This window comes from Coenobita brevimanus, chromosome 68 (assembly GCF_032717465.1).
Source record: "Coenobita brevimanus isolate Jiangsu-jjx chromosome 68, ASM3271746v2, whole genome shotgun sequence".
Classification (NCBI taxonomy): domain Eukaryota; kingdom Metazoa; phylum Arthropoda; class Malacostraca; order Decapoda; family Coenobitidae; genus Coenobita; species Coenobita brevimanus.
In genome coordinates this window covers 23,426,408-23,438,812 of record NC_137021.1, presented here as the reverse complement: position 1 = coordinate 23,438,812, position 12,405 = coordinate 23,426,408, and the positions used below count along the sequence as shown (strand labels likewise).

The 12,405-nt window shown below is 41.9% G+C and overlaps 1 protein-coding gene across 1 annotated transcript in view; it reads left to right on the top strand.

Moving 5' to 3' along the window:
• The window catches only part of LOC145405863 (sodium-dependent multivitamin transporter-like), a 249,774-nt gene that overhangs the window by 221,973 nt on the left and 15,396 nt on the right, over positions 1-12,405 (top strand). Inside the window, exon 10 of the mRNA XM_080277119.1 lies at positions 1,114-1,268. Coding sequence (XP_080133245.1) covers positions 1,114-1,268 — 155 coding nt within the window. The remainder of the gene's footprint in view (positions 1-1,113; positions 1,269-12,405) is intronic.

Here is a 12,405-nt window from a genome sequence, read left to right as displayed (position 1 = left end):
AGGGGAACCTCATGGCAGAGGACAGGGTGACACAGAGGTGATTCATTTGCGATCACCTCTTACGAAATTAAGGCATCTGGCACCTGAAAGATAAGTACTTAAATAAATGCTAAATATGAGAGTGTATTGAATGTGCACTTTTATTGCCATACTCTCTCCCATCCCTCTAGTTCCCTTCACACTTGTCCTCATCCCTTATAATCGATCACCTCCTCACACACCCTGGCCCCTGGTCTCCCTGTTCTAACGTTTAAGAGTCGTGAGTTCGCTTATTCATAGTTCACACCTCACGAAGGGGAAGGAGTGACAACATGAACCGTACCATATGGAAGGGTGAGCAGGTATACAGTGTGCCACATTTCATCCAATGAGAATATCAGTGAGTAGTAGAAGTTTGGCATTTGATAAACTTGAAAGCCTTTACATAAATAAGGAGTTTGGGGAAGTTGTAAGATGCGTGAATGAAGTTGCCGTTTATTAGAAACTGTGATGCACATATATCGATAAGTGTAACCAGACTTCCGCACCACACATGGAGTCATACCATGATTAAATATGGTACGATTCAAAACTTACAACCACAGTTCGAATAAAGATATCTACAAGGTGAGGACATCGTCAAGGTGAGTGGTTCATGGCAAAAGCTAAGTACAATACCTCTTATTTTACTGCAGCAACAAGACATACAAAAGTAATTTTTATTTTATTATTCATTGTCTACACTATAATTAGAACTAATGTACCAAGAATTAAACAATATCAGCCTAGGTAAATTATTAAACTTGTAGTTCGGTCCAATCTCCGTGTCATATCTTTCCGTTTTCCTCACGAAGTTCAATTAACCTCTTTATTACGATTACATACAATTTAGTTTATCCTTGCTGCTACCAAACGACTTAATTCGGTTTTGGGAGGCTCTCAGGTAGTGGAGTGGTTAATAAAGGTTGCATCTAGCCTATCCCTCTCCAAAACCAGTTATTATAAGGTTGCATCTAGCCTATCCCTCTTCAAAAGTAGTTGTTATACTAATTAAGCACGTCAAGAGAGGGTAAAAAAGCAATATAAATGACACTGTCGGGTTGAAGGAGATTAATGAATATTTTTTATTGTCAGCTCTCGGGTATGGTGTTCTAGCCGTGTGCCTGGCCTTCCTTGCTGGTAACGTAGGGAGCGTGCTGCAGGCCGCCGGCTCATTCAGTTCCTGTGTCAATGGACCTTTGCTGGCTGTCATCATTATGGCGTTATTTATGCCCTTCACCAACAACAAGGTATGGTGCGGTAATATACATTGTTATGTAGTAGGTGGAGGCGCTCACCATCCACTCACTCGATGTAGTGCTGCTCTCGGGTGTCTGTCCTTTCCTCTCTTGTCTCCATTCCTTCCTTCCTCTACTGTCTTTCTTTACTTCATTCTTTCCTCGTCCTTCTGCCTACGGGTGACTTTACACTACCTCTTCTGTCTTTCTTTCCTTCATTCTTTCCTTTTCCTTCTGCCTGTGGGTGACTCTACACTGAGTGACAAGCCAAATGGTTTCCTGTACACCAGGAAACCATTTACTACAGTTTTTTTTTTTTTTAATAAATAACAGAACGGAGGAAGGAAAAACAAATGAGTAAAAAAAAACAATCCATACACCAGAGTACTGGCATCCTCCGTTCATAAAATATCTGTAACAGGTAGACTTGAACAGCTTTGGGTTGAAATTTGGAGGGAAACACCTCTGGGGAAGCGAGTTCCAGACAGATGCAGTTCAGAGAATGAAAGAATTCTGATAGGCAGAAGTTCTGCAATATGGCTGAGTGACATTCCAGTCATGAGCGCTACCAGATGCCTGTGTAGCACGAGGGAAGGCATGGAGAGGTAGCACCATGGACGCAACTTCGTCTGAGCATTTGCCAAAAAAATATCTGTAAAATAATGTAAGGGAGCCAACATTCCTTCTTACTTGCAGGGGAGGTAGTTTATATGTAATGGCAGGGATGTTAATGATTCTAACAGCTTTGTTCTGAATTTTGTCTAGTTGTCTTAATGAAACCTCTCCACAACCATTCCACACGGGTGAGCAATATTCAAGCTGAGAGCGCACATGACTCCTATAAATTATAGCTAACTGCTCATCAGTGAAGAAGTTACGGACTCTGTACAATAATCCAGATTTCTTTGAGGTGGTTTTAGCAAGTGATCTGACATGAGAGGTCCAGCTGAGGCCACTGTTAAGTGAGACACCAAGAATTTCAATACTTTTGGAGATAGGAATATTAGTAGCACTGAAGGTAATGTACGAATCTGGCAATAAATGTCTACTAGTAAACTGTATATATTTAGTTTTACTAGCATTAAAAGAAACAAGGTTGTTTTGTCCCCATTCACTGATCGTAGATACAGTAGATCTTGATTTATGGAGAAGGCTGTACTGAGTTGAGAGGTAGGGATATTAGACTTTGTAAATGGGTGTCTGAGTGTGAATGAACTATGTAGAGTCATCTGCATATGAGTGAATGGGATTGCGGGTGACAGATAAGAGATCATTAATATGAACCAGAAATAGGGTTGGTGCCAGAACTGATCCCTGCGGCACGCCGGCGTTAATTGAGTGGAAATTGGAACATACATCATCTACTTTTACTCTTATTTTCCTGTCACTAAGATATGAAGAAATCAAAGGAACAAAAGACATTAGTCCATAGCAGGGGAGTTTGGACAACAGGGAACGGTGCCATACTCTGTTGAAAGCTTTAGAGGTATCAAGAGCTACTGCATCAGTTTCTCCAAAAAGATCAATTGATTAATGGATGGTATGAGTTAAGAGACTGAGTATGTCAATGGTGGATCTTTCGTGGCGAAAACCATATTGTCTATCACTAATTAAGTTGTTGGATTCAAGATGTTTACCAATGTGCTTATTAATTAAAGTTTCAAATACCTTACCAAGAGAAGATGTGACAGCTATTGGTCTGTAATCGGAGGGGTCAGACGAACTTCCTTTCTTCGGAATTGGGTGGATATTGGCTTCTTTCCATGAATTTGGGAATAAAGAAGTACGTATGCATAGTCTGAATAATTTAGCTAGGACAGAGGCAAGTTCAGGGGAACATTTTTTCAAAACTGGCGGAATTCCATCTGGGCCTGGAGCTTTGTTGGTAGGTAAATTGTCTAGGATGGATTTTAAGTATCTTGTCTGTATTTTAAGTGAGGCAATTTCGGGAGAATCAAGTTCCAGTACTGGGACATTCTAGCTGGTATCATCTATGGTAGAGTTTCTGGCAAAGGTACTGGCAAAGATATCTGCTTTCCCACGCAGGTCATTTGTAATTTTGCCGTCTGAAGATTTTAGTGTGGGAATGGAAGATGACTTGTTAAAGTTATTATTGAAAGATTTAAGAGTTGACCAGAATATTCTATTGTCATTAGGGTTGTTAAGTAGTTTTGATGCTTGCTTTGGAAGAAAGTTTGATTTAGATAGATTTAATACAGCTTTTGCATGATTTCTAGCAATTTTAAATTGGGAGAGTGATTCAGATGTTTTTGATTTTAAGTAAGAGTTATATGCTAATGACTTTTGGGCTGTTGCTCTGGCACAGTTCCCATCAAACCATTTTGGAGAGTTCGATCTTTTAGTGAACTGTTGACTTGGTATGAATAAATCCATACCAGCTAGTATTAAGTCGCAAATGTGAGACTAGGTAGGATTGGGATCACTAGAGAAGAAAGACTGCCATGGAATGTCAGCAAGATCATTTCTAAATCCATCCCAGTCTGCTCTATCAAAGGGCCATCGGGTCACCCTGACAGGTTCAGAACGGGGAGGTGTGGGAGGGTTAGCTAATGAGGCTTTGATGAGATTGTGGTCAGAGGATCCGAGTGGTGACAGTACCTCTAACCTGTATTGATCTGGATTATTTGTCAAGAATAAATCCAAAAGATGGGCATTATGGTCAGGATTATCAGGTATTCTGGTTGGTTGCTTTACCAGCTGGGTGAGATTAAACGATTCCGCAAACAGCTCACACTCTAGACCAGTGTCGTCAGTCCGGCCAGAATGCAATAACCATTCAATATTATGTATGTTAAAATCACCTAAAATGGTAATTTCGGTGCCAAGGGCAAGGTTAAGGTTATTCAACTGAGTGGATATGGAATCAAATACACTGGGTTCCGAAGAAGCATTGGGGGAACGACAAACTACACAAATATATTTGGTAATGTTTTGACAGTTTAGTTTATATAATGAGTAATCAAAACTGGATGAAGTGAAGTTTAAAATAGTGTCAACTGCATATTGTGATTTGATATAAGAACAGGTGGTAACCATATAACCAAATTTTGGCACCTGGTGTTTTAGTGGGTAATTATTGCGCTCTAGTCGGATTGAGCCAGTGAAGGTTTATATCCACGGGATGGTTGGTTGATTGCTCATGTAATGCCACTCAGGGATGAGTGAGGCTGGTCATTCTCATCTTAAATGTCGAGACCAACTGCCTAGCCCCGGGCTTCTATGCTCCTCTTGGGGCAATGTAGAACTGGATGATGAATGGATGGATGGATGCAATAAACTGTTCATTTGCTGAGGAGCTGCTGCTCCTTTTTCTATTGTAATAATTATGTTGGTGAAAATAGTTGTCAGAACAAAAATCCTGAATAAGTTGTACTGGTTTTATATTTATTTATTTATTTTTTTTAAATGGCGGCGTGAAGGATTGAAAAAGAATTCAGTCTTCTTTTGACAATAAATTCTGAATCATATGATGATAAAAGAAAATGTTTGGCATTTATGCTTTGCCTCCTACTACACTCTGCAATGATTGATGCTAGCTGTTGGCATCTAACAGATTTTTTTTTTTTTTAATGAGCATCACCCACATGGTGTTTTCTTAAACACTTAGTCCTGATGATATGGCTTTAAGCGACCATCTGTTTAACATCAGTACAGGTGCTGGAGCAGGGCACCTTCACATGGTGGTACCGGTATGACTGGCTGGATCTGCTGCCTAGTTATACAAACGCCCCTCACCTTGCTCCCTACCCCCTGAGGGGACTGTGGGCTACAGAAGGAGGGAGCAACTTCAACTGGCATTCTGCTGGATTGACGTTCGTATGAAGATGGTGGAACTGCAACAACAACAACAACAGTACAACAACAACAAAAACAAGAAATACTACTACTACCAAACAGTATAGAGAAAGATAAGAGGGGACACACGCACGAGTCTCTGTGAGAAAAATGTAACTCAGGGAACAGAGGCGCCGCCCGACGGTGGGCGCGGAAATCATGATACCAGTCGTTTGTGCTCGCTCACACCACACCAATATTTAACCCGTCACGTCCCGAGGTTTTCCGTCCCTCCGACATCCCCCAGTCCCAAGCCTTTTTGGAGAAAAATTTTTTTTGCTAAAACTTCCGCTTAGGTTGAGAAACGAAGGAAAATCACAAAGGGCTTCCCGCGGTCTATAAGTGGTCCATACAGGTGAGGTCCCCTGAGCCAGGTGTCGTGTTCTGTAATGGACGTGCCAAGTGCTCACGTTTTCTATGGTAGGGAATACTGGGAGAAACAACACACAACACCCCTATATTTATTGAATTTGAACTAATAAACAATAACAGTAACAATATAATGGATTTCAGACACATATATATGAAAAATAAGCATTGTACCATCGCGCTAGCATAGCGAGTTTGGTCCGAGTCGTAACATGCTATATGCTAAGTTTCTTGTATCAGTCAACCTATCATTTTTTCTACTTGTATACTTCTGTTTCAATGACATTTTACCAATTACAACTGTTTGTAAGTGTTTTCAGATGTTTTCATTCATTATGATGACATGCAGCATAAGTCTAGCACATATCAGCTTAGTAAGCGCACTCGCTATGACTCGTATTTCAACATTCCAAATTGTTTTATCACTTTCCTATTATTTTTCCCTTTACATAGAACCTTTCCTCCACCACTGTAAATGTTTTCAATTATTTTCATTCATTACGAGGGAATTTAGCGATATGCTAGCGCATATTCACGTAGCAACCACGATCTCAAACACTCGTGTTTCATCATCTACTTTATTATTATAATTTTCCACTTACATTACACACGTTTACACCCCTATACTGCACTGTACATACTTACTGGCATTATTTATTCAAGTGAGCGTGAGAATATCGCATGAAAATACCCTCGCAATGAATGTTTCGACCAACATAATACTCACACACTTATATACTAATACTTCACATATATTACACACTTTACCACTTGCTGACTTTTATTTTCACTAATACGTGCCTTATTCATTCAACTGAGCGTCAGGATATTGCATCTCTATACACACGCTATGAATATTTGACTTAGAATATATTTCAGCACTTACAATAATTTGAACTTATATTATACCCGTAAGCATTTCCAATAATAATAATTATATAATTACGGGCCGTATTTATTGCGCTGAGCGAGAGAATATCGCATCATAAAACCCTCGCTATGTATGTTTCCACTTACGGCATATTTATACACTTACATACAATTTTTGCACTTATGTTATACCCGTATGCACTTTATACTAATATTTGGGGATCAACATGACTGACAATTTCACTGAGCGTCTGTTTGTCGCATTTACCTCATAATTTCAGCGTCCTATCGCATTCACACCATATCAGAATTGCATCAATGTGTGATATTCGCTGAAACATGGGTGAATACAGAGACCCACGTCACACTGCACGCACTCATAGTGGGTGTCCTTCCTCTGTGTCGTGAATCTCACCTGGGAATTACTGCACACGTGACACCTGCGTTGGGGCCTAGGTCTGTTTGGCTGGGGAGGGATAGGAGTGGGGAAATGGCGGCCGGATATTCTCAGGGGAGTTTGTGCAATAGGGGCAGTGCGGGTGCGATGTTGGGGCCTTTCTACAGCATACCGTGCAAACATTTCTCTTGTGAGCTCCCTCACAAACCCTTCAAATGTTTCCTGAACTCCTGTTGTCATGGCGTGAAGGTGGTGGCAATTCAGAGCAGTGATATCTAGCAAGTGAAAGAACAGTTTCTTATACCACTTCATCGTGGTCCTGGCACACTCTACCGTCGATATCATGGAGTCTGACTGGTCCACGAGGCGCATGTTTATATTATAGTCCATGACACACTCAGGTTTCCAAATACGACGCCTGTTCTCGCTACGGTAATCAACTGAATCAGTACGGTGCATCAAGGGGCGGTGAACCGTTGACAATAGGCTTACCTCTCTATTGTGATTCCACAGAGTTGCAAGGATGTTGTTGGCTTTGAAGAAGACAGCCTCATTCCTTGCAAGTTTCCACCCTACCTTGGCCATGTGACGCCGGTTCACCTTCACTGTTCCACAGACTCCAGTTTCATGTGTGTGAAGTTAACGAGCGAGAAGAGGGCTAGTGTACCAGTTGTCCAGGTAGAGGACGTGACCACGATGAAGGTAGTCTTCTATCATCGTCTTTACCACTGCGCCCAACGGTCCAATACTTCAATCTTCTATTATGTCTGTCTGTTCACCGGTGTACAAGACTATGTCTTGCACGTATCCAGTCCTACAGTCGCACATAACAAAGATCTTGAACCCAGAACGGTGCCTTTTGCTGGGTATATACTGCCTAAATGAAATATTGCCTCTCCACAACACGAGACTCTCGTCTATGACGAGGTCTCTATAGGGATAGAATGAGGAACGAAAGGTTTGCCTAAGGTGATCAAAGATCAACCTAATTCGCCTCATTTTATCAGTGTTGTTTGCATTTGCAGGATCATGAGCATTATAGAAATGGAGGCGACTTAGAATTTGTTGAAACCGATTACAGTTCATCACTTGACCAAATATTGGGGTAAACATAACAGGGTCCCTAATCCAGTAAGCAGGAATTCTGTTCTCTCGTATAATACCCATCAAAAGGACCAGGGCAAAAAATAAGAACATTTCTGGAAGGGAGACAGGGTAATCATAGATGACAGAATGCCTACTTGTTCCCAATCTTTCACTCTCTAGGCGCTGGGTGCTTGCAAACAGATTGGTATGGTATACAATCTGCTCCACAAATGCCTCACTAAAAAACAGGTGGAAAAAATCCAACCTGGTGGAATTACGGTGAATTCCTGGAGCAATGCAGCCACAGCGCCCCTGCTCAGTGAAGGGGTGAATGAGGGGAGAAAAATCACTCCCATCCTCCCAATTCCATGCCACAAATCCCTCGTCCCCATCATCCCCATCACTGCCTTCGCCTGGGTGGGGAGGAGATCCTGGTTGGGGAGGTGGGGGAGAAGGAGTGCGGAGGGCTTCCCCACTGTCACTCCTCTTCCCTTTGCCTTTACCCTTTCCCTTTCCCTTTCCCTTACCCTTACGGCCTTGAGGAACATTAGGGGGCTGTAGGGATGAAATAGGGGAATATTGGGAAGCAGAAGACGTGCTTGGGAGTGGTTCCTCCCCACCTTCCCCCTCCATGACAACACCACATGCTTTCTCACGCACCCTAGCTCGACCACGTGTTAGGGGATATTGGGGAGCATAAGACATGCTTGGGAGAGGTTCCTCCCCACCTTCCCCCTCACTCACAACCCCATGTGATAATGAACGCACGCGTACTCGCCCACGTGATCCACTACGCCGCCTCACACTACGTAGGGAGAGCAATGACTCACTCACGTCACTCTCACTTTCCCTAATCCTCCCTGCACTTTCCCTTTCACTCCCCACTCCTTCCACTTCACTTCCAAACTCCCCAAACAAAATGCTAGGCCCATACCTGCTCGTACGACGTGGTGTGCGCTCTGGGCCACGATGAGTTATGACCTCACGTCCATACCACGTGGCAGCACGTCCCACAGCTCCGTCATCATCATCATCCTTGTCCTCGTCCTCGAATTCTGGTTCCAAATCATGTTGGGGATATGGATAGGATGTTGCACATGCCTTCTTTGCCTGCTGCTCCTCTCTAGCAGCACTGTAAGTCACGTACTGCCGCTTCCTGGGAGACGGAACTTCCTCGTCACTGCTGGTGGTTTCTTCCTCCTCTGGCTGCACATAATCCTTATCCACAACCTCATCGTCCAGTGGGGAATTACTGTCGCCTGTAAAGGTGTCCAGGGCGGCTTGAATTTTGCTGTCTGAGAGACCTCTCTTAGCCACGTCTGAGCAGGACTGTTGCTACCAGGTGAGTGGATGAGTGGCGGGTTAGCGCCGGTTGCGCGGGGTCGCCGAGTGTCCCCGCCTGGTGGCAGGTAGGGGAAGGTCATGCAAGGATACGTACCGCAAATCAAGCGCGAAATTTGAAAATTGTTGAAATTATGCACATTGCAATTGCACGACGTACCAGTACGTCACCGGGACTGGCAAATGCAAATCGTTGCAACGTACCCATACGTCGACGGGACGGGGCGGGTTAAGGAAAATGTTAGCACTTTGTGGATTGTAACAGTATCTTCTGCACCAGTATTATTGTATATGTATGATGATGCATAAATTTGGAAATCTTACTGAATCTTGCTGGAAAATATTAGTAAATAAATACAAATGAGAGTGGCACCGGTCACTGACAGCTCTTACCTCTCAACTTGACACATTGGCCTCTGACTGTGGTTTACATCTTCATTTAAAACTCCTGGCACTAAATCAGGTGTCATTCAAAAGGTTGACACGCATGAAATAAATAAATGAGATATATCAGACCAATCTGTTAAGAAATTGAAACTCTCCAGTGCAAACTGACATTTTATTTTTAGCCCACTGCACTGCTCAGCCTTCTCACATTTTTTTTTCTTCTAAAGTTGACAGTAGCTTAATTTGGACTTGAAAAGTTATTGCTACACAGAATACGCTCCAAGTAATGTATATCAAAATGAGATATAACTCAACCTGAACAACTACATGTATATTAGCAATATCACTGTATGCCTAGTAGAAAGCATTTTCAGGAAGTTTGACTGGGAGAACATAGCAATATACATAGATGGAGAAAAGTTTAATCTTTTAAGATTCGCAGATGACAAAGACCCAATTTTAGAAACAGCAGGGACGTTGCAAGAAATGTTAAATTATCTTAATAAAGAAAGTTTCAAAATAGGGCTAAAGATGAACTGGGGTAATACTACAGTACACCAAAGAGCGTCATCAAAATAGGGGAAGAAACTCTTGATGAAGTTGAAGAGTACAATTTCTTGGGGTAACCACTAAACCTAACGAAAGACCATGAAGGTGAAATAAAAACATGTGTTACAACTGGATGGAAAGCTTTCGGTAAATAAAGAGACATCATGAAAAGCAGATTACCAATATGTTAGAAATGAAAAACATATAATTAATGCATAATGCAGCCATGACATTCATGAAGGATAACCGAAGGAGCAAGAGGGTAAAGTGGACTCCACAAGGTCGCAAGTGTAGCAGGAAAAGACCAGACAGGAGATGGAGATGAAACAGATTAGTTTGCAAGCAAAACCTGGCAGATTTTAGCTCAATCAAGGAATCCATGGAGAATGCTGGGGAGGCCTTTGTTCAGCAGTGGATTCTAAATGAATGACGATGATCATTGCTTCACTGTTCACAATCATACACTGAACTCAAGCAAATTGTTATGGATTCCTAGCACAGCATGACAAGTGGTGCAAGCACGACAAACCTTGCCCAGGCCGATACCAATTATTCTAGTGTTGGTAAGTACTGATTAAAGTCTACTGTAATGGCGCAACTAATTTCAACTTAGAGTTTCAATGACTAACCGTGTGAAACTTTGAACTTGTGTTTCATCTTTTAAACTTGAAAGACATTACTTCCACAATTATATCAGTTGCTTCTGGGACCCATCTACTTGACCTATAAGTTAACAACACTCAGTAACCATAGCAGTCTATAGATAAAACACCGGGAAATGAAATAGCATGAGCAACATAAAAAGGGCCCAATACCCTAGAACAACGCTTTAGATAAAACACAGTGAATTAAATACCAAAGCAACAATAAGAGAATAACCAACCAGGTCACCATTTCTGATAATTTCATCAGTGTGAACTTAGTTTTGATAAGATGTGATTGATAATATATCACTCACCTTTCCTTGTCCTTTAGGAATCGAAAAAAGATAATCTCGGCCTTTTTTACCTAGAATTACTGCAGTTAACAGTAGCGCAGAACCGATTGCCCAGCATCATGTTTACATTCTCCAGCTCTGTTTCCGCGAGCGCCCCTTGGGGCGCCACTGTCCCCCATTGTTACACGGGGATGGTGTGACTGTCCCCTATCTTTCTCCAAACTCTTTGCTACTACTACTACTACTAGTACTAGTAGTAGTAGTACTACTACTACTATAATTACTACTACTACTACTGTAATTACTACTACTACTACTACTACTACTATAATTACTACTACTTCATCATCATCATCATCATCATCATAATAATGATAATAATAATAATAATAATAATAATAATAATAAAACTGTTATATTTTCAGTTATAGATGTTGCAGGGAACAGTTGGTGAAGTCTACAGCTAGAGTCGGATATACGTTTTATTTCATGAGATATCCAGCTTTACACAGGACTGCCCTCATTAGGTTATTCCCAATAAACGTAGGGTCATAACGCTGTTCACTGTGGAGATCTCACATAGCCTCTGCTCTTTAACCCATTGCTGGTAGAGATGTTTTCTCCATCTTCGCCTGTTCAAGACGCAAATTCCTGTTGTTATTATCATCATTATTATTATTATTATTATTATTATTATTGTTGTTGTTGTTGTTGTGGTTGTTTTTATTATGCCTTCGCTCACCTATGGTAGAGGAGGCATATTATTGGTCTGTCCGTGCGTGCGTGCGTGAGTGAATCATTGGTGTGTCTGTAACATTCTTGTGGACGCGAGATCTCCGAAACCCATTGACGGATTTTGAACAAACTTTTGTCAGTGATTCAGTATGAAGGGACGATGAACTGATAAGGTCAGCAATGTCAAGGGGTCAAAGGTCAGGGTCATTTGCCTTAATTTAGCATTATGGATATAATATCTCCTGAACCCCTCGATGGATTTTGACCAAACTTTAGTTGGTAATGCAATAAATAGCTACAATTAACCAATTAGGTCAGCAAGGTCAAGGGGTCAAAGGTCAGGGTCATATAGGTGTGGGGGCGATGGTTCCTGAATCCCTCGAGAGATTTTGACCAAACATTCAGTTCAGGGGCACATGGGTAGACTTTGTTTATCATTAGTCTCATGTCAAACGTCCATTCTTCTCACCTCCCACCTTCCTTTCACCTCTTCTCCCTCCCTACGGCTGTGGGCCAAAGCAACACCACAGGAGTGGCAGCCCAGAAATAACCAACCTTCCCTTTGTCCTCTCTCTTTCTCTCCTGTGTGTGTGTGTGTGTGTGTGTGTGTGTGTGTGTGTGTG